General features: G+C 38.1%; 1 protein-coding gene across 2 annotated transcripts; it reads left to right on the plus strand.

Moving 5' to 3' along the window:
• The first annotated feature begins 1,603 nt into the window (after positions 1-1,603).
• LOC134865884 (solute carrier family 12 member 7-like) lies at positions 1,604-26,838 on the plus strand. Of its 2 annotated transcripts, XM_063885688.1 has the most exons (26): positions 1,604-2,405; positions 8,053-8,144; positions 8,363-8,494; positions 10,795-10,941; positions 12,742-12,796; positions 13,068-13,198; positions 13,299-13,423; positions 13,603-13,707; positions 14,206-14,417; positions 14,517-14,687; positions 15,171-15,269; positions 15,485-15,542; positions 15,687-15,861; positions 17,276-17,394; positions 17,509-17,607; positions 17,725-17,844; positions 18,006-18,110; positions 18,585-18,753; positions 19,475-19,670; positions 20,339-20,508; positions 20,707-20,838; positions 21,122-21,229; positions 22,602-22,771; positions 23,347-23,361; positions 23,680-23,813; positions 24,309-26,838. In XM_063885688.1, the coding sequence occupies exons 1-26, from the start codon at positions 2,258-2,260 to the stop codon at positions 24,398-24,400; spliced, it is 3,279 nt and encodes a 1,092-aa protein (XP_063741758.1). In that variant the 5' UTR covers positions 1,604-2,257; the 3' UTR covers positions 24,401-26,838. The 2 variants fall into 2 exon arrangements, with proteins under 2 accessions (XP_063741758.1, XP_063741759.1); XM_063885689.1 differs by lacking the exon at positions 23,347-23,361.
• Positions 26,839-27,055: the final 217 nt, after the last annotated feature.

The following is a 27,055-nucleotide window of genomic DNA, read 5'->3' on the forward strand; positions in this document are numbered from 1 at the left end:
CTCCTGCTGTGAACTCTTACTAACACCTATTTGCAGTCATCTCCACTTGGTGGTTTACAGACAAAACACATCCATCCCTGTGAGTTGGACATTGACCAAACATCTCTCTACAACATAAATGTTTAGCCCCATGAACCTGCAGCACCCTCTGCTGGCCTTACACTGGCACTTGTTGTTGGTATGGGATAAAGATGATTTATGTGTGATTAAAAAAATTAAAACTACCCTATAAGTCAAAACAATACCTAGTACAAATTGAAGAATGGTTAAAACCAGAGTTAAAACGTAATTCTATTTTTTCTATAGCTCAGCTCTTTTCCACTAAACTGAGGAAGGAAAAACAATATGTAAAGCTCCACCATACACTTCTTCCTAAACAAAGCTGAACAAATAGCAGTTTTCCTTTGTGGGATCCAGTGTGGTTATTGTGGTTGGGATATCATCTGATATCAGGCCGGCTGTAGGACGGGTGTCTGCAGGTTCAACATGAGCTATGTTTGCTTTCACTGCTGCTCCAATCCAGTTCTGTTTATTAAGGTCTACATTTCATAGCACACTATATTTCATATTAACTATTACGTGGCTCAGCAGTTTTGAAATAAGCCTGGGGACGAACACTCAGTCTTCAAAGACAAACATCTGGTCAAACATCTGGGAAGTCGGTGTTTAAAAAAATGCATGAGACAGTGTGCTTAATTCCAGCCTTTCAAGATCACTCGGCTTGGTTGACTTTAGTTAAGTTTAGTTAGAAAAACTTGTAGAACAACTTACTAGACCATTTAAAAATGGGTACTCTGGTACATTACTCTGTCAAACAAATAAGGATATAGACAAGAAATATATATCCTATTCCCACCAAACTAAGACATTTACTGTTTTTTTAAATAGGTGATAGACACCAACACCATTGCCAGTCGACGGATATGAATTTGGGTTGATTCTTTTTTTTATATCCTGTTATGGGTGAAAATCTTACTGTGGTTAGTTCCTTTTTTAATATGTAATTAAATATATTCTATAAAAAGAAGAATTTCCAGAAATAGCTTTTTTATTTTATGAAACCAGTTAAATAGAAAAAATGATTTTAAATAAAAGTCACAATAAAAGAGCATTTTCTTTAGTAAACATCACTTCATTGTAATTCATCACCCTATTGTATTCTAAGGGAATGTCCAACAGAAATGCTAAGGAAAATATACTGTCTGATGAAGTAAACAAAAACAGTGGACTTACTTTCTACATGTCTATCATTCTTAAATAACTTTTCTGATAAACTTACATAACCTCAAGATAAAGGTCCCAACTCCTTAAGTAAAATGAGAGTGTGTGAGTCAGACTATACAATGATCATTCCCACAATCTGTAAACAATGCATGTTTACTTGTGCCAATTGTTATTTAAAGCTAAATCATTTCCCCCTGTGACTGTCCATTGTAAGCTACGCCGGAGGAAAGATAATGTCCAAGGTTTTCCAAGGTGTTTCCTTTGCTGGTACAATGTTTGTGTGCGCATGTGTTGTTCTTCTATGCTGTAAAACAGCATTTCACACCAATACCCATAATGCACTGTGGGAAAGGTAACTCCCATTTTGTGTACCTGAAGGAAAACCAGACACGGAAACTACCAGAAAAGGCAGAAGAGGAAACAGAACCACAGCAAGAAGACTAAGAAAGAAAGGAGGTTGTGTTGGGATTGTCTTTGTCTATAAGGAGCAAGTTGTTTGGTTTTCTGACAAAGTGGACTCTTGAGCTCATTTGGAGACTTTTATAGGTTCTTTTAGTATTTGTTTCTCTACCTTTCTGGGACTTCAAAGTTGAGAGTGAGAGAAGTGGGACAGTCAGAGCAATGGGAGGAGCTGCAGGGTTCACCATGTATGGAATCCAGCTCTGTTCACATGGTAAATAGAGGGTCACATGGGGCAATAGTCTTGGAGCAGTGGGGAGAAAAGGGAGGGAAAGGAACAAGGAGAGAGTGAAGAGATACTCTGCAGGACTTTGGCCTGCCTCATGTGCAAGAGGCAGCACTTTTACCCTGAGTTTAGAGGACACTAGATCCCACTACAAAGAGGAATGAAAGAAAGATGTCAGAGCCATGTTGAGGTCAAACTAAAACTTTCCCTCAACTTGGCTTGGATTTGACTTTCGTTCGATATCTTTCCACTTCCCTGTGGGGCTGAAAGTTCAACAGCTAATTCCATCCTAGTAGATGTAACTGAACACCCCTTACATACTTTATTCCATACGATTGAAGTGCCAAGATGCCCATCAACTTTACAGTAGTACCAGTGGAGGATGCAGGGGGTGACAGCAACAGTGTGGCAGCAGCTGGAAGCAGCAAACCTGTCAATTTGGGCAACATGTTTGCGAAGGAAGATGACGAAGACAACTTACAAGGACCTCACCCTGGTAAGAATATATTGTAAACATGCTTATTCAGCTACACTAAGGGAGGACAGTTTTTTTTATTATTTCTTATCCTTATTTGAGTTCATGAGTTAGCCAGAACTTATTACACCATACATTGGGTAAGCAGAGGTGTTTATATACTTGATCAACTATATGTTTAATTTTATAATGAAACACGTAGAAAAAGGATGGCTGACACAAGCTTAGGATACATGTTTTGGCAGGCACATCTTGCACACATAGCTTTTAAGTGTGACGCCATTCAACTAGCAACAACTTGCAGGGCCACATGGTTATGTTAAAAAGAGGGGGGTGTGACTGTTTCTGTTTTTTTTAAGCTACCTTCTGCTGTTCCTTCTTGTTCTTTATTGGATTTAGCCCAAGTAAATTTTTGCTTCAACTAAAGTCATGGGTCAGTTTGAAATATTTTTATATAATAAAGCCAACAACATTGTACAGATTATGACACCAACATGTCAGGCCCCCCACCTGTCATATATAAGCGTAAGATAAAAAACACAGAAGGATAGAAAAAGAAACAAGGCATTGCTTCATCTTTCTGTATTTGTTTTGCATCTCGATTTGCGTTTCCAATCAGTTTGCCTCACTCCCATGTTTTTTTATATATTGCATTGTTATTCTTTTGTGTGGTCATTTGGCATCTCTTGTATTTGTTTTATGCCTTGCTTAACCTATTGTTTTGTCACTGTTTGGTAATGCAGTCACCGATATATATATTTTTTTCATAGATTTGGGACAGTCTCATCCTTTGTTCAATAATTCACTACATATATAATAGCTTGTTTTTAAACACAGATTTAGATTTAAGTATAATTTAAGGCACAAAAAGCTCTGTGACTATTAAATATTTCTAACCAAGTACACAACTTTGTGTTAAAGTTCAAAACTATAACTTTTATTTTGAAATGTGTCTGTATCTTTTATTTTGAAATGTGTCTGTAACTGTCAAGAGGTAAACCCAGGCTCTCACAAAACCTTGATCTTGATTGTGGCCCCTGTTGAATTGCATAAAATGATTTGGTCTGCCATCTGCTTAACAACTGCTGATATCATTAGACATTCACATTTTCCAATTGTTTCTGCATGTTCACACTCAATTTACATGGACTTTATTACAGGTTTTTATGTATAACTTGTTTCAGTACTATTGTGTATCACTTTGACCCCAAAAATCAATTATGACTCACTAACTACCAAAACACAAACCATTAACAGTCAGAAAACAACAACCAAGTATTCATTTGAAAATGATGTAAAATGTTGAAGAAAAAATTCATCCTGACAGAATCTCACCAAATGTGTTTTTAACCACAACATTTAAGCGTTAACACTCAAATGCGAAGCCCCGGTTTTAAGCAAATAATTCCCTGTGCATTATTATATTATTTTTTTCGGTGTGATAAATGAAAGTCAAATACTTTATACTGTAGACCTAATAGCTTTTTACAGCCTACAGTCATGGACATTATGAGGCAAGGGGCCCCCTGACACAGACATGTAAAAGGCCTGACTTTTTCAGTCTAATATATTACTCTCTCTCTCTCTCTCTCTCTCTCTCTCTCTCTCTCTCTCTCTCTCTCTCTCTCTCTCTCTCTCTCTCTCTCTCTCTCTCTCTCTCTCTCTCTCTCTCTCTCTCACACACACAAATGTGATGCAGAGATATACTGACTAATGCACTTGAACTTATATTTCCCATAATGCAACTTATCAATGCAGTTATTTTCTAGATATAGTCAACCCCAGATGAATGACACAGCTGGTGTCACAGCCAGTGTAATACTATTCTCTACATAATGAGTAACCTGATAGGAAAAATCTGTAGGATAAACAGACACATTTTTTCCCAGAAATTCCTTAAATCACTTATCCCTTTAATGTGAGCCCTGCCCAATAATACAATCCTTTACCCGTGTGAGTACAGTGGGTACTTTCACTTTTTATGTGAAGTCAAAGAACATGCAGCGCTCAAAAGGTCACACACACCCTTGAATGCAGACACAGTGCTGATTAGACAAGATGTCATCTGTGTAAACAATAACATCTCAGAACCATCATTTTCCAAAGCAGTGTCCTATGACGGGGGTCATGATTTGTTGGGTTCAACTATCTGCCTGAAGTAGGATTCATAGGATGCAAACAGCACATTTTTTCAGTTCTTGAAGAAACCTTTTTTTATGTATTTATAGATTTTAATTGAAGTCAAAGATTTTATGTTGGGTAAAATATGCATCATACAATATTTCCTGACTTTGACAATGATAGCTGGTTTCTATAAAAATGATGGTTTATCTGCATCATCTGAGATCAAATATAGGTTTAAAAAAAAAGTGAAAACATAGCATACTGACAACTACATAGATGACAAAATGTAACAATCAAAGGTATAGTTAACAGAGAGGATTGAGTAAAAAGCAGACTGATCTCACTGGAAACATTTTCATTTTTTGTTAATATGCTTATCTGCTCTCTGCTAGAGAGTTAGATGAGCTAACAGTTCTTCAAAGAGTTACCTTCTTGATTTACTAAGCGCACTGGATTGAGGCATCACTTCATGCATGATGTTACCAAAGTCAATGGATAATTGCCTTTAGATATTTCTCATGTAAATATTGAATGAAATAGTAATGTGATCTGCCCCATGTTAAGGGCCAGTCACTGGGTATTAAACACAGGACTCTCTAGCAACTTTAGCCTACTGAAGAAAAGGATGTTGACATTAAATAGCATTGATTTTTCTTGTGTAAACCTGGTGGGGTGGGCTTCCTGCCAACAGTTGAGTGTTTCTAATAGAAGTTTATTTTTAGCAAAATCCCTTGTGACTTTTGGTTTTGTTGTTTGTGAGGGCCAATAAAATGGTATGAATTCCACTCACTTTCTTAATGTTTAGGATGTGCATGGTTAGCTTTGTGGTTTGGTATAATGTTTGACTTAATAATCAAAATATATTCAATCCTTTTTGCAGTTTTGACTCTTTGCCGCAACATAGTTTAGACACTACTGTCATAATTGAAAATGGCAGCAGTACCACACTTTTTAGGCATTCTTAGGCTCATTATGTTGACCAACCCAATCCAAAGTCTTATGTGCTTCATACAAAATGGAAAAAACAAAAGGATAGCAAAATAACTTGTATGACTCAGCTTGCCCTTGAAGGAAACACCCTCATTGAAGACTGCACTGTACTATAGATTCATCCATTTACTTCATCTTGGAAATTAGAGGTTATTCAGAAGCATCTCAATTGGGCTTAAACATTCAGTGACGACATACGCATCGACCAACTGCAATGCACTAATGTATCAACACATGGCATTCCCTTAGCAGCATCATAATTATGTAGTGTATGCATTGTGTTGTGCTTGGTTCAACTAAGCCTTTTGGACACCCTTCTTTTGGAGACAAAGAAATATGGACATCTGCTGGTTAACATAATTACTGCTTCTGAAGCTTTTCATGATGCTAGATTTTGGGTAAGCTAATGAAAAAAACTGTGTGAGTAAGAGAGAGATACTCACACCTTTATAGCTGATTGGGAATTAATGTAATTGCTGCAAACATTATTAAAGGAAGACCTCTTTCAGGAGCAAGGAAAGATTAGGATGAGACTGAAGTTAGAAGTAGATTTTGTTAGTAAAGTAAAAGATAAGTAGTTATTTTTGGAATGTAAATTCAGCGCTAGGCAATGAATGTTCAGTAAAGGTCCACAGTCCAACAGGCTGTTCAGCAATATCCTGTTACAATGAACAAGCCAAAGAACACAGTATGCACTTTACTATCGACTGAACATTTGTAACTTCATTTTGATGTGTTTGAAAGACCTTCGGGCCTAGCATAGTCAGCCTATTATTCACTGACATGCATAAGCATGTAAGCAAGCTTGTATTAATCCATCAAATTCCATATATTACAACATCTGACTTTCCTCAGGTGTTTCTTCATTGTTTGTTTTTTTATATTGTATTACCAATATCTATCTTTGACCAATATCTTTCTTTTGACTAGTGTTACTGCCACTGTGATACACTGTTATACATGAAGTATCTTGCTCTTTCTGAATAAATACATTGTTGCGTGTCACAAACAGTCTGTGACATAGATACAAAGTACAACCATTCCCTGTGCTAAGTAAGGCCTAGAAGTTGCCCTACTTCCTTTCTTCTACCAAATATATTGAACTTTAGAATGACGCCGAGCTAACATGGACTACAAAACTAACACTGACCTTAACTTCATGCACACTGGGGTTTTACATTTTGCATAAAGATCCTTTCAGTGTGTTTAAAGGACAAGGATTTTGGCTTAGAGCCAACTGAGGGACTTCCCAACTAAACATTGCATGCTAGATTTTGGTACAATGCTCACATGTCATGTGAATCCACAGTACTCTATTCTTCATATAAAATGCTCTTCATTGATCTGTTAACCACTGACAGTTGAGGCAATGAAGATGCGCTACCAACAGTGTGATGTAGTGTGATAACATACCAAACCTAATAAACTGAGACCAATGCATGTCAACCAGGGGCAAAATATACCAGAGAAGCAGTTGTCTTTACAAAAGCTGATTGTAGCAAAAGGCCTAAACTGTAGGCAGAGGCTTAATTCTTCTGTCTTGACCCTTTTAGTTCTCTAAAAATAATAACACAACTACTTACAAAACACAGATAATATAAAATGGCTGATTCAGTTTTTTAGAGACAGATGATTAATGATTCATTGGTCCCGTTCCTCATGCTGCTCTTCACAACAAAAAAAGGCATCCTTATCAGATTAAGATGGCCAGCACGGGCAAGTGAAATGGTATCTTGACAGCATCAGAAGTGATCAAAATAGAAGCCAGATTTATTTACATGGACGTTAGCAAGGTAAATGTAATACATTTGCACAGCAAACTAAAGCACTATCAACGGTTTGGATGCTTTTTCTTAAGGTGGATATTCTGGTAAAGGCAAAATTAAAAGAGGCAGTGCTGGTGTCTCCTTCAAAACATTTTTGAGAATGGGAAAATTATTTTCAAGAGATCAAAATGCTCACTGAGTATAAAGCTATCTACACAGAAGCAATTTAATCTATCTAATATACAGAACAAATCTTACTGTAGGTACTGCTAAAATGTGTTTTAAAAAGCTTTAACAAAAGTTAACTGACATAAATCTGTACATCTAATTGTTACGTTTTAGCTGGCGCCAACATTAGCCTAATATGTTGTGCTGCCTCACAGCTCTTGGTACTCGTTTGCCTTGGTTAATTGGCAAACCCCCATGGTATATAAAAGGTAAACATAGAGTTTTTTGATAATTTTGTTACAGTCCGTATTTATCTGCTGCCAGTTATATGCATTTGAAATGTTAACACTGCCTTGTTAACGGCAAACTAGCTTCACCTGTGTGAAAATGAAGAAACATTTATAGCTCATAGCAGGCTCTTTCTGAACAATGTCTTGCTTTATATTTGGTGAAATGTGCTAACCAACAACAGCAATGAGTTTCATGTTGCATGCATGTTTTACAGAGCAACCACCGCTTTTCAGATACAACACAAGAACTGGACATGATGATCCTGCTGCTTTCCTTCACTGCTCCATGTGCATCTTACAGTATTATTTTTTTCCTGTGTATCCTACTAGGAGAGGACAGACAAAAAGAGTCCACTCCCTTCCTCAGCCCAGACGATGACGGAGAACAATATTATGATGGAAAGAACATGGCCCTGTTTGAAGTAAGACAAATAAAATGTTTCTTCATAATGTATAGTCTCAGCGTTCAAAGTGTCAACACATTGGATATTGTATATTTTGCATTGCATACATTGTCCACTAAGCTGCTATTTTGAAAGCAAATGTATGTTTCATTGTATCTATGGTATAGGCACAGCATGACACCTCTCAATAAGTGCTTCAATATTTAATTCATGCATGTACCTCTGTCTCTCTGCAGGAGGAAATGGACAGTAATCCTATGGTATCATCTCTTCTCAGCAAGCTGGCCAACTACACCAACCTGACCCAGGGTGTTCGTGAGCACGAGGAGGCCGAAAATGAGGATGGGGTCAGGAGGGTCGCAGTCACGGTATGGACCTAACTTTTGTGCTGGGAAAAATACGAATATTGAAAATTACGGGTGTAACTTTTTTTAAATTCCAACTTGTCTTCCAGGATTCTAGAGAAATATGTCTGATGTAGTTTACATGAGTGTCCTTGTTCTGAGTTTTTTTAATTTTCTATTTCTATTTTCTATTGTCTTTACATTGAAATTGAATTATCTTGAATGCTTTAGTAAACATTGGGAAATATATAGTATTTAACTTTAAAATTGGCAGTGCCTTTAGGTGTTGGAAATAGAATGAGTTTCAGTCAAAATAATTCAGTTTTGCTGACTATCAAGCTTTAAAAAGAGTTTGAGTACAGTTTACTGCAGACTTTGATCCTGGGGATGATATCACGAGGAGATGAGGCAGCCCAGTAATATCTTCAAAGAATGGACTTTGTTGTGAGAAAGACGTGCAATGTCCCTTAAGTCTTTCATCTTGTAAGATTTTTAGATTTGCTGTAGGGCAAAAACACTGTGATGACGCTCATGTGCCATTACAAACTACTAAAACATTCAAGAGCTAAGCAAAGTATTTAAGGACTGTTAGGACCTCTTAAAGTTGTATTCTGAACTTTTTGATGATATCAGTAGGCTCCTGGAGGATGCCATGTTAATAGTTTATCAAATGGAACAAAAACAGAGCTAATAAGGTGTAAAACTGGGTTAAATAGCAAGATAAGGGGAGATATTTTAAGGCTGAGATATTCTGACCTTTTAAATATATCCATATTTAATCACTTGAGGTTCATGTGACACACTCAGACTCTTTCACAAAGAGAGAGTGGGTAGCACAACAAAAACAGAATATATTACTAGTTGAACCAAACATACATGAAATAAGGTGACACTTTCCTTGGGCGCCAGATCTGTAGCCTTGTTTGCTTACCACTGTTTTTTCAAACAATCTAATCTGGTTTCTTTGATGGTCCTTTGATAAATGTAGATCAACCTCTAGCGAAGTCACATGGTTAGTAACACTTCCTTTGTCCTGAGTCTGCTGTGTGGTGCAAATAGCCCGCTATTCGGAAAAAACACCCACAATCACTCAACATTTGACCAGTAATAATTATGTCAAGGTCATGACCAGGAAGGATACTTTTCTTGTACTCAAACTTGCCTCATCTCAAAGAGAGTGTGTAACAGAATCTGTCCTCACCTCTAGATTTGTAAAACCGAAGTTCAGACTGGCCAGTAAACTTACCCTTAGCTGAGAGAGTCAAGCTCCGTTTACACTTTTGTTCCCTTTAGACAAAACACCCACTAACACCCACTCACGTCCGTTTTTTTGGTCCTTTGTGGAAAATGTTAGAATCTGTAAAACTAGTTTTTACCCATTTCAAGTGCCATGCTTTGTGACTTTTGCTGTGGATATATAGTAAATAAAATGACATAAACTTGGACAATTATTATCATTTACTTTACTTATTAATTCACTGCTCCAATCCATCAGGCTTCAATGACACTAACAGTCATTTAAATTATTGATCATTGTCAAACACACTTCAATCAAACTCCACAAAAAAAAAATAGACTTATCCAAAACATCTTTGTTAGTCAGGGTTAGGGTTAGAACCTGCATATATCCACTTAGGTTTGTCTGTGGTGTGCAGACAGTTGGGACTTGGATGAGTCAAGTCACATTAAAGCATTTAGAATATGATCCAATTACAACAATTATTGCCTACTTGGCCTTCTTTCTGCCCTTGAGTGAAACACAGAAGCACCATAGCTTAGTGTGGAAAAACTGATGATGTTTTAGTGAAACCCGCCCCCTGATTAATAGCTCTGACGGAGATCTGAGACCAAAAAGAAAAAGACAGACTATGCAGAGAGGGTGAGGGGGAGAGCAACAGACACAAGAGGAAGTAACTCAAGAAAGAAGATGTGGGATATATGGAGCTCAACATCCGGCACTTCACAGTATTTAGGCAGACAGCTGAGCGCAGTGGAGAAAGCACAGGACAAAGTATTTGTATCTCGGAAAATGGTATGTACTCTTGCGATTCAAGTAGTATGCATGTGTTCGTGCAGTGTTATGCATACTTAAAATACTTAAGAATCTAGGGTTAATGATAGTTTAAACTGTAGGAGGTTAAACACAATGACTATATACTTTAAGCTGCTCTTTGGACAATATTTGTATGGATGATGTTTTATTTCTTTGGAACAGTTCTATATTTTCTTCTTATCAATTTTGACTTCTTTGTCCAGCAGATAAACTTTTTAAATGAATAGTATTTACATTTTTTATAACAGTAATCGTATGTGTCCATCCCCAGGTCCCTCAAATGGGAACCTTCATTGGAGTGTACCTGCCCTGCATGCAGAACATCCTGGGCGTGATTCTCTTTTTGCGTCTCACCTGGATCGTTGGCACAGCAGGAATTCTAGGATCCTTCGCCATAGTCTCCATGTGCTGCATCTGTGTAAGTCATTTATAAATACAATAAATAAACGTTGACTTCCTGCTGAAAGTGACACAGGAAGTTGGAAGGAATCAAACTAGCGGAAGTAATTGAAATGATATGCAATGCATCCCGACAGCTTGGTAAGTGACCATGAGCATCAATATGGCCCTCCAGGTACCACTCTCAGTCATGTATGTAACTCATGCCATGTAGACACTTATTTTTACAGAAAACCATCATCATTTCTTGCTATCGCTAACAAAAAAGAGCTGCTCGATTATTGCAAAAATCATCGCCGCACAATGAACAGTTGACCTTGAACACCCTGGTTGACAGTTGAGCCGGGAGCAAACCCCCCCCTCTTCACGGAGAACACAGCAAGCACTGAGGAGCATTAGCAGCTAAGAAGTGCTGCCACTTGCATGCGGCTCAGCAAATTGTTAAAGTCCATTATGTTTGGAAACCATAATCGGAATCAATTCAGTTTTGTTTTTTTTACAACCATTGTACTCAAGTAGATAGTCTACATTGCGTAACAAACTGACCTATTTTAACAATAACAAATATCATCTTTTCCTAAACGTCAAAAAGGAACTTTACATCGGTCATTTACGTAACTCAACGCTGACCATGTGTGAAGTCTATTTCACTACCATGCACGTTAAAATGTTAAGTTAAGGTGTGTTAATAAGTGATGCCAAAGGTTTCTGATCAACCATCCCTATATGATGGATATGAGAATATGCTTTCATTTGACTGTTTTTCCACAAAATGTGGCTAGTGGCATTACTGTGAATGAAGGAAAGACAAACATGCAGAGTCTCTATTTGCCATAATTCTAAGTGCCTGAACCGGGTAGCAATACATGTCTGAGTTTAAGTCTGAATTGACGAATGGCTGACCAACTGAAGTCCAATCAATACACCCTCCTCTGAATTTATGGTGTTGATTTATGACGGCTTTACAGTAATCTGTATGCCTTGCCTCAGAGGAGGGTCCTAATACAAGCAGGAAATGTGTGTCTTATTTACAACCAAGGTTCGTACGTCAGTAGCTCCACTGCCAAACAGAGAGCTGGCTGTTTGCAAAGTTTGAACTTCAAATGCTCAGCACTCATGTGATGTGAGCAGTCTGCACTTAACACACTCCTACAATATATATAGCCACTCTGACTGGCTCTGATGATTTAGACCAAAGACATTGACGGAGGCTATGTGATGTTGGAGCCGCTGTTAGATTTGGCTTCTTGTAAGGCTGAGTATTTAACTGCAATATTTGGATATACAAGGCCTAAATGTGTTTATTGCACTGGATTTTCAAAATCTCTAGCATTTTGTTCTTGTTCTGGAAAAAGTGTTTGCTTATCTTTTAATTTAAATTTGTAATTTTGCACTTTTTTGTAACAATGCGCAATGAAACCCTTATTTTGAATATTGACATATATAATAGTACTTTATTTAATTACTTGTATGAAACAATTCCTTCATAGACCATTGTTGTAAATAGATAACCTTTCATTTAGGAAATGTTATTTAAACAAAGGTCTCAAAACAGTAAATATATACAGTCATTTTGTAAAGTGTTTCTGTCTCTCCTCTACCTCACTCATTTCTAAAATGATTGAAGGTCACCAAACCAAAGTGGTTTGGTGATAAAAATAGACTTTAAAGTATGACAAACTAAAAATGTGACATGTAAAGCAAGTTTAAAATAACCTTTGGCAGTATAAGATAATAATATTTAATGTAACACCCAGCTTTGTAGACCCAGCTTTTGCTTCATCCATAACTGAACATCTCTCCTCTTTTTTCCACACAGACCTTGCTCACAGCTATATCAATGAGTGCCATAGCAACCAATGGAGTTGTCCCAGGTACATTTTGAATTCTTGCTATCATCTTATTTTACTATTGGCTTGCAACTGCAGATGCCATAATGCATAATTTTCCTGTCCTGTTATTTATTTGAAAATAGTAAACCCCATAAATTGCTGCATTTTCTTGCATTGCATCTCGCCCTGAGTAATGTTTGCCGCAAGCCTCTGTACGGAGCATACAGCTCAAACAACCTTTATCAGTAGGATAGGGCAACGTGTCAGTTGTAGGAATATCTTTTGTAACTAACCGGGATTTATTTCTCCAAAGCCGGTGGCTCGTACTACATGATCTCCAGATCATTGGGTCCAGAGTTTGGAGGGGCTGTGGGTCTCTGTTTCTATCTGGGAACCACCTTTGCTGGATCTATGTACATACTGGGCACCATAGAGATTCTGCTGGTATGTTTCCACACACTGACATGACTGATATGAAAGTCAGACACATTCAGTTGTATTGAAATTACATTGACACTCTCTTTCTACTGTGTTCTACTGCCAGACGTACATTGTTCCAACAGCAACAGTGTTTAAAGAGGGCGAAATTGCCGCCATGTCCAACAACATGCGTGTCTACGGCACGTGCTGCCTGCTCATCATGGCTCTGGTAGTGTTTGTCGGAGTGAAGTAAGTATTCACTAACACAAGTTACGTAGTTTTAATTTCAGTTGAAAATTCAATTCATCGAGATATAATGGCACATGATGCAGTAAGACTCTCATGTATTGTTTGTTAATTACAATGATTTATGTTCCTACAATATGGCCTTGAAACACACAACCAATAGACTTCCCTTCTATTCGCAGGTATGTGAACAAACTGGCCCTGGTGTTTCTGTCCTGTGTCGTTCTCTCAATCATGGCCACCTATGCAGGAGTCATCAAGACGCTCATCAAACCACCAGAGTTCAAGTGAGTTACTAAAAGATAAATAAAACACTCACATTAAACACTGGCATGTTTTAGTGGCTTTTAAAGAGGGCAAAGATAACGGTTAAATAGGGACTTTAACCTAAATACCAGTTATTGATTTGTTTTTAGGTTTCTATAATGCATTTCGCTGCACATTGCTTGGATTGTATGCTATAACTCCTGTCTCTTTCTGCAAAATGGAGTGTTACCGGTCACCATTTACTGTAGTTGATACAATGTATAAGTCCCAATACAACCCCCTAAAATGTCCCTTTAACTTCTATGTTGAAACACATCGATTATATCTTATAGAAGCAGGGGAGTTTTTAATTTAAGGTTTAGGATGTTTTATCGACCATTGCAAAACATACATTTTATCAACATTTCCTAACAACGAATTGGAAAATTCCCCTCATTCGTTTACCTTTCTCGATTGTTCTCTGTTTCTCAGAGAACCAGAGCTCATCTCTCTCCACTTCACTGTCCTCTCTTCTACAGCGTCTGTCTGCTGGGAAACCGATCTCTGAGGAATGAAATGTTTGAAACATGCGCCAAGACAGAGGTTATTAAAAACAACACTGTGATCACTGAGGTGTGGAACCTCTTCTGTGACAGTAAATATCCCAACGCAACCTGTGACGAATACTTCACCTTAAACAACCTGACGGAGCTACGGGCCATTCCCGGGCTCCTGAGCGGAGTTATAAAAGGTGAGGAGGTGGAGAGGAACCATCAACAAGATATCAGTTGCCCCTAAAAAATAAATCTTGATGTTCATTAGGCTGACAATGCCGTTTTATATCCATCAGACAACCTGTGGGGCGACTATGGGCCAGCTGATACATACATAGAGAAGAAAAGCCAGCCTTCGATAGAGCAAACCCAGGACACCACCCATGATATGAACCAGCCCTACGTCTTCAATGACATCACCACCTACTTCACTCTGCTGGTGGGAATATACTTCCCCTCTGTCACAGGTACTTCAAAAAACGAATATAATTATGTGTGCAATGTTTTGACTATAAGAAATGATTGTGATACAACACGTAAATAAGAAGTAATGCATGATGAGCACTTCTATGACATGCATTACATGTTTCTTTTAGTACTCAAGTACATTACAACCTTTCCTTATCTTAATTTCAACATTTATGCCTAGCAGCCATGCATACACATACATGTTTTGGTTTGGTTTTCAAACTAAACATAGATGTCATCATTTACAAAAGACACCGAATAATTTTTATCTAACTACATATTGTGATTCATTTCATATTTGTTGCTGTTGAGCCATTCACAAACATCTTCAAGTTACATTCGAAGTAGATTCTACTAAAAAAGGAATACCATTCAGTGAAGCTCTGTTTGATTGATTCCACTCCTTTTTTGCTTTTCTCTTAATGTGTATTGATACATTTAGAAAAACAAGCAACCTTAATACTTCTTCTGTGTTTTTTTAGGTATAATGGCTGGTTCTAACAGGTCTGGTGATCTCAGAGATGCCCAGAGGTCCATCCCAATCGGAACCATTATGGCTATTCTCACCACCTCTTTCATCTGTATCCTCTTTCTGCATTTGTACAGCTGATACAGTATATACACTTTGCAATATCTACTAATTTCTGACAAAACCATGTGTCGGTTGATGACAGAGAGCAGCCACACATGCATTTTTCTGTTTTATTTGTATTTATGTGTGTTATAATGTCATAGGTCAGGTTTGTTTCTGCAAAATGAAAAAAAAGCAGTATTTCCATCTTAACTTCATGCTCAGACATCTCCTGTGTGGTCTTGTTTGGAGCCTGTATTGAAGGAGTGGTGCTGAGAGACAAGTACGGGTTATGTGTTTTATTTCAATTTTTTACTCATTGTATTGAAACAAATGATGGCCAGCTTTTTTAGTTCTTTTGATTCCAACCAGTCGTCCAAAATGTGCTCTTTAAATACATTAGATTGATTGAATTTGGGCGTTTCAGGTTTGGTTACTCCGTAAAGAAGAACCCAGTGATTGGCATCCTGGCCTGGCCGTCACCGTGGGTGATTGTGATTGGCTCGTTTTTCTCCTGCTGTGGGGCGGGGCTTCAGAGCCTCACCGGCGCCCCACGCCTACTTCAGGCCATCGCTCGGGACGGCATCATCCCGTTCCTACAGGTCAGTGTTTGAAAGATCTTTGTCTTTCACATGTTGCTGTCCTGTAGGCTTTCACAATCATCACCCAGACACAAAAGACTTGGGTTTGTTTTACTATTTTTCTTCAATGACCCTTTCAGCTTCTTCACATGCCTCATTGTGTATTCTAGTTGCAGTAATGGAATGTTTTGTGATCATTTTTATGCCTTGATTCACCTTCTCCACATTAAATCAGTTTACAAACTACCAAATACAGATATAGACCATCTTTTAACCTCAATTACCTAACAAATCTTTTCCCATATTTTTCTCATTCTATGTTTGATTTGTCCTTCTGATTGTCTCTTTTGTCATTGGACACACAACATATTTTTCACATCTGGTTGTCTAGCGGGGAGATCCTTCCTCAGTTTGTATTCTTTTTTTTTTCTCTGTTAAAAGGCTTTTTGTTTGGAAAGTTTTTATATCCAAAGCGTGTGTCAGAAGGAAAGAGGGTGTTGAATGCTGGTCCCCTGAAGCGATATGTAATATTGAGCTATAACAATAAAATTGACTTGACTTTACGTGACCAGCCTCCAGTGAAAATGTAACAGTTGTCCTTAAAGTGCCCCGTTGAGTTTTCTTGTACAAAAATAACAATCAGTGTCCCACAGCAAAACACATTGGGCTTCATTCAAGAACCACTCGTACAAACAGCTGCAGTTAGCAACGTTACTCAAAATTCACTCGCTTCTTGTCATGCTGTCTTAAACCGTACTTATATGCTGGCAGTAATGCATTACACAAATGATCTGTCAAATGTAATGTTCCTCTGAATCCGCCCAAATTCTCGTAATGGAATATCAAGATTCGAGAGGAAACAAACAATCACCGTGACAGGTTTACATGCTTTAATGTTCAAAAAGTCTTTATTTTTCTGTTAAGGTCCTGCTGCAGCACCTCTTTTCACCCTCTGTCTGAAACAAGAGCCCACTCTGCTCTGATTGGTTAGCTGGTTGGCTCTGTTGTGGTTGGTCAACCGCTTAAAGATGTCATGTACAATGCCTTGCACAAAAACCTTTATAACACATTATAGGAAAGGGGAAAAAGCATGATAGGGCCTCTCACTAGCTCAATCAATCACTACTTGTGTACTCCAACATTTTGAATTATTCTAATTAAATAAAGAACAAAACAAATATTTAGGAATCATCATCAGTTCCCATGAAAAATCATCACAATGTCCTTTCAGCTCAAAGTGATCATGTCTTCAGAATGCTTGTTTTATTGATGAATGACATAATTAATCAATCACCATATACAATATAGAATAAAAGAGATTTAAGCCAAAAAACACCAAACAATCAGTATTCAGCTTAAATAATGACAGATCAAATATAAACTGCACCTGGCAGCTGTTTGACTTCTTGTTTCCCTTTCTATCTGTCTTCCTCAGGTGTTTGGTCATGGGAAGGCTAATGGAGAGCCCACCTGGGCTCTGCTACTGACAGTTGGGATCTGTGAGATAGGAATCCTCATCGCTTCTCTGGATGCTGTGGCTCCCATCCTCTCCATGTAAGTTGTTTACTAATGTGAAACACACTTTTAACTGATCCTCTTTCCATCCCTATGTTTTCAATGCATTCCTTTTACACGCCTATCTCTCTTTGTGTGTGTGTGTCTACTCAGGTTTTTCCTAATGTGCTACCTGTTTGTGAACCTGGCCTGTGCTGTTCAGACTTTGCTCCGCACCCCCAACTGGAGACCTCGCTTCAAATTCTATCACTGGTAAAAACGGCTTCCAACAAAAACTCAATCTAATATGAATCTTGGGCTTCTGATGAAAGATGTAGGCTCTCCAAAGCTTTGATTAAAAAAACATATGTTGGTCCCATTTGCGTTTAGGAGCCTGTCGTTCTTAGGGATGAGTCTGTGTCTCTCCCTCATGTTCATCTCCTCCTGGTACTACGCCCTGGTTGCCATGGTGATAGCCGGCTGTATCTATAAGTACATTGAGTACAGAGGGTGAGTTAAACTGCTTTAAAGACTCGATTAAGGCAGTCTTCAAGCAGAACTGTGTATTTGTTGTTATGTGAAATATAATATTGCTTAACATTTCGCATGCTACTGAAACTATATTATAAAAGATTTTTGGAAAGAGGTTAAACTTTCCTGTGTGGTTGCAGGGCAGTGAAGGAATGGGGAGACGGGATCAGAGGTCTGTCCTTGAATGCAGCGCGCTATGCTCTCATCCGGCTAGAGGAAGTACCACTACACACCAAAAACTGGAGGTAAGCTTGTGTGTGTTTATGCCGAGATTTGATATAATGAGGCATTAGTGGATAGTTCTGAAAAATAAAGTTCCAATAAAAATGCACCTAGGGAGAATATAGATCTAAAACAAAGATATGGTGCTACCTTTACGTTACACTGTAACGCTGTCGAACAAATCATTGAAAATTGTTGAAAGCACATTCTCAAAGATATCATTATGTTTAGTTGACGTATTCTTCTTCCTTGACAAAACCTGGCACCTACATGACACACAATGCAGCTCCATTGCTGTAAAGGCTGAGATGCAGGTGTGTTTTGCTAATAATAAATAATGTAATCACATCTGTGAGGCTCTTAAATCATCTGAGCTCGGCACACTCCTTTGATGAATCGTTTTATTCCAACTTGTTATATTATTTCAAACAACATACTTAAATTGATTTTATGTATTTCTTAATGTGTCTCTTAAATGTTTTTTTCTCTCTCTTCAGGCCTCAGCTGTTGGTGTTGTGTAAGTTGGATTCCGACCTGACGGTGAAGCACCCTCGTCTCATGTCCTTCACCACGCAGCTCAAAGCTGGGAAAGGACTGACCATCGTGTGCTCGGTGCTGGAGGGAACCTTCATGACCCGGGGGAATGATGCCAAGACTGGAGAGCAGGTCTGTCATGTTGTGAAATCCTCTGCATTGTTTAGTTCTCAGGTCTACTGAGTGTTCAGAATGGCTACAACACCCATTTAGAAATGCCATAAAAAGCCGCACCTATTCACATGTTAAACATACATGCTTGTTCAATCATTATCAATCAGGTATTTACTGTATGATCATTTAAAAACAAATAAGTTTGGTGTGCAATACTCATTAGGCAGATGCTTATGACACAACTCCTTAAATTGCTATTTCATTTTGTCTGATTTAAACTAGCTATTAGCGCAATTGTGTAGATGTATGATTTGTTTTTGTCTTCTTGTTTTTAACATAAGCTCTTAATAAGTCTTTTTTTTAATCTGCATTAATGTAATTTTTGGACACTTTGGGGGGGCAGTAGAACATGCTGTGAACACAAAGTGTATGAATATATCATCAATTTTAAAGGGTGTCAAACAAACTTGAAGTTAGGATGGTTTGTTATGTAAGTTACCACACTACAATCCAAATTAAGTATCATTGGTCATGCTTGAGTGTGTTTTTATGTTTCTCAGTTCAAGATAAGTTAATGTCTGTTATCTTTATAGAGAGTGACGTTAAAACCAGGATCAGTATTAACCTGGTAATGCTGCTTTTGCTCACCATACATTTGAGCAATGATTCCCTCTTAGTATTGCGGTAAATTCTAAATCTAAAGCCTGTTTTACAGTCTTTTCCTTCGCACCACCCACAGAAATTGAAAGCAGCGATGGCTGTCGAGAAGATGAAGGGTTTCTCCCATGTGGTGGTGTCGTCCAACCTGCGAGACGGTTTCTCCCTGCTCATCCAGTCAGCCGGGCTGGGAGGAATGAAACACAACGCTGTGCTGATGGCCTGGCCCACAGGCTGGACACAAGCCCGGGACTCCTCTGCAAGGAGGAACTTCATAGGTAAACACAGGAGTGTGTGCCAGAATAAATCAAAGCAAACAATTCTACAGTATTCAGAAAATGACACTAAGTTGATATGTACACATGTTGAATATTTCATCTCTAAGGTTCACTTACTTTTGATTGAATCTAACTATGAAACATAATTATGCACACAATGTAAAATGTTAGTATTTCAATTAAATGTATCCTCCATCTAATTTTATTACGCGAGTCAAATTTATAGAGTCACATTAAATGTTTTTCTGTCAAGTCAGTAAGAAATAAAGTGTCCATAAGGCATTTTTTGAATGTTCAGTTTATACTAAGCATATTCACTTTATGTGTTGTTTTCTTAAATACACTTTTCATTTTCCTAATGATTACGGGTGAGGGCCAATAATCATTTTTAAGGTCACATTTTTGAAATTAACTTTTTTTTCAGATATTGAAAACTTTACCAATATGGGTTATTTTAAGCAAGAGTTTAGCGGGTTAAAGACACACAAAAAGCCTTTTTGAGTAACAAGTGAAGGGACCTTTTATCCTTTCATGAGAAAAAGGAATGACTGAATAAGGGGGCATCAGAGGGAGATAAACAACTTATGCGGGTAATTCCGGCAACTGTGAAAATACAAAAATGAAAAATCTGCAATTTTCCTGCTATTTTCTTCTCTCTCTCTGTATAGAAACTGTGAGAGAGACGACAGCCGCTCATCAGGCTCTGATGGTTGCCAAAAACATCGACCATTTCCCTAGCAACCAGGAGCGTCTGAAGGAGGGAACCATTGATGTGTGGTGGATCGTTCATGACGGAGGACTGCTCATGCTGCTGCCATTTTTACTCAGTCAACACAAGGTGCCCCATCCAAACTATCTTTCTTTCGATCATTTATTGTGTTTTTATGAACTGCATTATGCACATTGACATTGACGCTTCACATCGCTGCCTAATTACTGAGTTTCCTGCTGACGTGTCCCTCCTAGATCCAAGATAGATACTCTTAAGTTGGCATTCTTATCTCCGCTGATACTGATTCATGTCCTTTCTATGCAGGTATGGAGGAAGTGTAAAATGCGTATTTTTACCGTGGCCCAGATGGACGACAACTCCATCCAGATGAAAAAAGACCTCCAGATGTTTCTCTACCATCTACGCCTAGATGCAGAAGTGGAGGTGGTGGAAATGGTGAGACTGTTTAAAATTTGGTCGATTCAAATGATCTCTATGTCCTACCTGCCCTTGAGCAGGATGCAGAAAGGCTGTTCACTTTACACTGCTTTAAATTGCAACAAAGCCTACATCAAATGACTAATAATAATTATACATTTTATTTATCAAGCGCTTTTTCAGGTGATCAAATATACTTCACAGATATAAATACAATAAGTAACATTTAAATAGAGCTGATAAAACAACTCTAAGTTTGAATGAATTTGTGTGGTTGCAACTGTTCTTTGTGTCCCACTAGCATGAGAGTGACATCTCCGCCTTCACCTATGAGAAGACGCTGGTGATGGAGCAGCGGTCTCAGATGCTAAAACAGATGCAGCTGTCCCGCACTGAGAGGGAGAGAGAGGTACTGTGACCCTTATTTTAAATGTATATTGCTTGTTTTTTTCTTACCTGCAGTCCTGTTTATTAATGTTTTGGTTTGAGTTTGTTAGAGTTATCGGCGGTAGAAACGCCCTTCTTATGTTGACCTTTGAACTCTCCCCCAACCGGGTTTTATGATTGGACAACGGCTTCAGATTCAGAGCATCACTGATGTATCACGCGGCTCCATAAAGAGGAAGAAGTCTCCAGGTGCACCTTCCCTCAACACCCTGTGCATACCTGAGGATGAGGTAGCCACAGGATCCAAACGGCCTGTAGTGACCAAACCATTACGCCATTGTTCCCACCATTCATCATCCATCCTTTCTAATATAATAATCCATTCATAAAAACGGGAATGCTTGAGACAGTGCTGTCATCAGGAGCTCAACTCTGGGATTAAATGTTCAACCTCAGCGTTTTCTCTTCTTCCTCTTTTCACTGTCCTGTAAATCCTGACTAGGTTAAGACACAAAAGCAACCACTAGAGGAAGACAAACTACCCACTGAGAGCCAGACTCGCAGTCCTTGACATGTGAAATTGACATGTTTGTCGTTTCTAGAAACTGTTTTGGTTCCTTCAGGATCCCTGTATGGTTGCACACCATTTTTGAGACACTTAAAGGGGAACTACGCCAATGTACAAAATCTTTACTTATTCCTGTGGATGAAGACTGTCCAAAATGTCTCTCTCCTTAATCCAAAATCTAAAATTAAAATTTGAACCACGTTTAATGTCTTTTTGGCACTTAGAGCACTCAGAGGATTTTTACTAGTACGTGGGAACATTTTGTAATAATTATATAAATATATTTATTTGGGGTAGATAGTTTCTAATAGCAACGTCAGGCGCAACCTGCTTTAGCACCCTTGAAAGTTGGCGACCCGGTGCCATACTCATCGCTTGACTGCAAAGACGAATCTGATCAATGACAACTGAAGGAGGTCACGTACACAGAGCAGGAGGTTTACTAAGGAAAGACAGGCAGATTGTGTTTCTGTGGTGTTTTCCTGTCATCACTATCATCCTGTCTAACACACTGCCTTTAAAGTAACTACATCTAAATAATTCATTTTTTCAACCTCTTCTGATCACATTTGAATGTCCCTAACAACTTTAAGCGATGACATATTTATTATTGCAAAGTTATGTTGCTTTGTGATTTGGCTTTGGCTTTATTTTGAATGTAGTTACATTATATTTACCTGGAGCTACGAGAGAGATGGATCATTTTTTATTCAAGCCCTTTAATAGAAAGGATTTTATTAGAAGCCAACGTTTATTAAAAGAAAGACTATTGTACCATTGCTGCAAAAAACAATTTGACTTTTTATCATCTGACATGTCTGTCTAGGCGCAGTTGATCCACGACCGCAACACAGCATCTCATACTGCAATGAACGACAAAGCTGCAGGTGCCCCCCCAGATCGTGTCCACATGACCTGGACCAAAGACAAACTGATCAACGAGAGGAACCGACAACGAGAAGGCATGGGAGTTAAGGACATGTTCAACATGAAACCGTAAGTAGATCAGGCTTTAGTGCCTAACATCTTGGAACATCTTTGCTATAGCGACCAACACATCATACATTCTGTTTGTATTCAACTCATAACTAAACAACATTTTTTTAGTTTATATGATCCACTTATTGTTTTAATATATTGTACTAGTAAATCATGAATGAATGAATTCACATTTGCTGCTAGAGACTTTCACCTAAAAGACATCAGTTTGTGTTCATAGTGAAACCAAAATCAACAATAACTTTTGAGTAACATACATCAGTAGACTTACATAACATTCTTAACTTAACCTGACAGACTTGTTTTGTCATCATTTCACACTGTGGATTGATGTCATTTGCAGGTCATTTAATGGGAAGATAACATTCGGAAAGGCTTCAACTCTTTCTTTTAGAAATGTCTGCTCTTAATCATTTTGCCTTTCGTCTCATTCAAGGTTTGCATTCAATTGTTTTGCGTGTTTGTAATGCATCAGAACGGACAAGACCTATTTGTTAATCCATATCTTAAGGTATAGCCCTTATTATGCATTGATGTTGGACATGTTTGTTTTTTTTGCACTTTTTTTCTAGAGAGTGGGAAAACCTGTAAGTCACTTCTTAAACTTTCGATTATGTTTTATAAACGTGCATGAGCTAGCTGTGTATGTGTGTCCAGTGTGATGATAAAGTGTGTGTTGGCATGCTTGTGTGTATTAGGATCAGTAGTCCACTTTGCATGAGAGACAGAGTGCATGATCACAGCAATGGAGGCAGCATGTGTCTGAGTAATGTATTTGCCTCCATGATCATCAGATTTGTAATCACTCATACTGCTGATTGAGAAAATCATACTCACTTAGCTGCGACTTAACCAAAAAATATATGATATCCAATGCTTTTATTAATAACTCTGCTCCGATGTAGCAACCAGTCAAACGTACGGAGGATGCATACAGCTGTGAAGCTGAACGGCGTGGTGCTCAAGAAATCCAAAGATTCCCAGCTGGTGTTGCTCAACATGCCGGGTCCACCGAAGAACAAGAAAGGGGACGAGAACTGTATCCTTTTGGGCAAAATCAGTACATTTTTTAATTAGCAATCCCATGATTTGGACAGTAAATCAGTCAAAGAACATTGATATTGTTAGGATATTGAATGAGTAGTTTGAGGCTAGCTGTTTATCCCTGCTTTTAGTCTTAATGCTAAGCTAACTGGCTGCTGGCTGTAGCTATTACTATACATAAGAGTGAATCAATCTTCTTGTCTAACTCTCAGCAAGAATGCAAGGAAGTGTATTACTCAAGTTAGTGAAACTGTTTAGGATTCTCATGTTGCAAGTTATCTGAAGAACATGTAGTGAAGTACATGTTTAAAGTAACATCTGCTGAAAATACTGAAGTAGATTAAAGTGCTTTAGTAAATGTACTTAATTACATTCCACCACTGACCAGAGGACTTTGCCAGACCAAGTAATGGAAATTAAAAGTGTATGAATCTAGAAATGGCAGCTTGTGTTGAGTACAGTTTGTCTTTAACCAAAATGTGACACTCAGATATGGAGTTTCTGGAGGTCCTGATGGATGGCCTAGACCGTGTCCTGTTGGTTCGTGGAGGCGGTCGGGAAGTCATTACTATCTACTCCTAGCACCGAGCTGTTCCTCATTGTTTGAAAATAGACCTTAAGGATTTGATAGACAGTAGGATCCCAGAAGGATCATTGGGAAATGGACAAAGGAAGGACAGTCCATTCCCTCTCACACAACACTGTCAGGACAAGAAAGGAGGACCATGGTCGGTGGGAAGGACAGGGGAGTGTACGTGCAGCACAGCCGGATGTCAATGAATCGTCTCGTGGCACAGGCGGCTCGCTTCTAACCCTTTTCTTGGGGCTTCAACATATTATACACTCTAAAAGTCACAACTTTGGGGCTGAATTTCTTCAGAAAAACTGTTTTGTGAATGAGCTTTCATTTCAACATGTCATATTGCTTCATCTGGCACTTGTCAGGGGGAAGCACACAAACTACAGCTTGTTTTTAGCACAACGTTTTAGCATTTCTCTGATTGTGGTAGCTGTTTATAAGGAATGATGCTAACGTAGCTAACTTAGTGTAGTGACTTATTTATTTCAGTGCTTCAAACTTTGAAGTGATACATGATATGCAGTGACTCTCAAATAATAGACTCGGATCTAACATGTTTTTAATTCATTTTTACCAAAAACAATGCTAGCCTCAAATCACTGTATCAGAAGCTTAAGCCCTTTTGATTAATTTGATCAGGACGGTTTAAGGGCAAATAGGGCGTTTTGATTGTAATCCACAGATTGTCTTGCCAACTGTTTATGTTGTCACAGAAAACGTTAGTGTGGGAAAGGATGAGATAGTACAAATGAAACAGAGCAATTAAGTCTTTTGTGATTTTAGCATTTAAGTAGATTTAAGTTGAGTTAATGTGTATGTTATTGACTTGTTTTATATTCGAGCAAACATTTTATGGTGCATATTCATGATAATATAGGATGCATTGATGAGGGAAATAGTACAACATTAACGTATGTATTAACATTTTTAAATTGTAATTCAGGAAGTCTCCTTTTGCAGCTTAGTGCAGTTTGCCATTTTTGTGTCTGATGCACTTACAGCCAGTCAGGGAATGCCTGTGAGAGAAACAATACATTATGGTAAAATATCTCAGCCCGTCAGTGCTGTTGGTGTTTTCAAACATACACCTTCAGACTGTACAAGACTATGGCATGAAATGTAGCAGAGGAAAAAAGACGTCATATGTCTATCTGTGAAAACCCTTGATAATGGACTTCAGTTACCTGCAACCCCCTGAAGACAACAATTTCTCTGTAACTGCATGAGGATCACTGATCTTTGCATTTTGAGCTGTATTTGCAATGAACGAGAAATAGCATAGCAAAAACATTACAAAGAAAGGGGGAAAGGTTGTACCAAATGCATATTATCACATTTAAATGCGTGCCAATAGCACAGGATATACATTGGCCTCGAATGTGAGTCAATGTTTCCCGTGTTCTTGTATAGGGACTATATATGATGGTGAAATGAACCATCATATATAGTCCCTATACATAGCCCCAACATGAAAAAATGCCAACAAAAAGTTGTTGATGGTTTGGACTTAAAATGCAGTTCGCTGATTTTAATGACATTTAATTTATAGTCATATTATTTTCCTTCAAGTCTCCAGATAGAAAATATCAAGTAAAGTTGGTAAACTTGTTTTATAAAGTTTTTATTTTCAAGTTTAGGCTCACCACTATGATAAGATTAGAGGTCGTTCACAGCTGAATCAAGTGCACAGTTGTCTTTGTGATTAAAGGCTGAATTAAATAATAATGTTGCTTCATTGAAGCAGGGTCACTGTTTTCTCAGATGTCAACAACTACTTTTATGGTGGGTGTTGTGGAAAGTATTTTCTCTACTGAAATTCAGCATGTGCATTTCTTAATGTAAAACTTTTAGTTTCTTCTAGTGAGTTCATTTCTGTATGTGTAGAAATACCTTGTTTTAACTCTTTGAATCACACCCCTGGTAATTTCACAAGATATGAGATTCTGTATTCTGCCATTGATTATTTTGCAATTTAACAGCATCAACAATAAACTAAGGTGTATGTATTTAAGACAGGTGTCATGTCCTCTATGGACAGATTTTTACAAACTGAGAGATTTCGTCCATAACAGCAGATTATGTTCTTGACGCAATTTGTGTCTCTAAGAAATGGCCCACATAATGAGCTGGCCCACAGTCAGAAGTGTTTGTCCAGACTTGGATGGAAACTCCCATAACCTGACATGAAACAACTATACACATACAAAAGGCAGGAAACATCAAAGCAGGAAGTCCGTATTCAAGGAAAATGAAAAAGGAAATGAAGCTGAGCGACTTGTTAGTAAGACGTTGATCGCTGTGATATCTCTGATTGCCCTCATCTCCTCTTTCAAGCAGAGGCACTTCAGCACACACTTTCTTTTGTTTGAGTGTCGGCTATTTTGCTTCCATAACACATGTTCTAGAGTAGCCGAAATAAAACATGTAAAATACTCTTCAAGGCATTTATTTTATCACACTTGTTTTATTTGTGGAAGGGATTTTTCCTAAATTCACCAAAATAATTACATATTCAATATGGCTCATTTGCATATTTGAACATTACATCACCACACTTGCTATAAAAAAATGAAAACAATTGTCTTTATGGAAGTTATCAACTGGGAGAATTTCAATTTATATTCACCCAATACATCTGTAGTGTTTCCTCTGACAGT

Source organism: Eleginops maclovinus, chromosome 6, assembly GCF_036324505.1.
Source record: "Eleginops maclovinus isolate JMC-PN-2008 ecotype Puerto Natales chromosome 6, JC_Emac_rtc_rv5, whole genome shotgun sequence".
Lineage (NCBI taxonomy): Eukaryota > Metazoa > Chordata > Actinopteri > Perciformes > Eleginopidae > Eleginops > Eleginops maclovinus.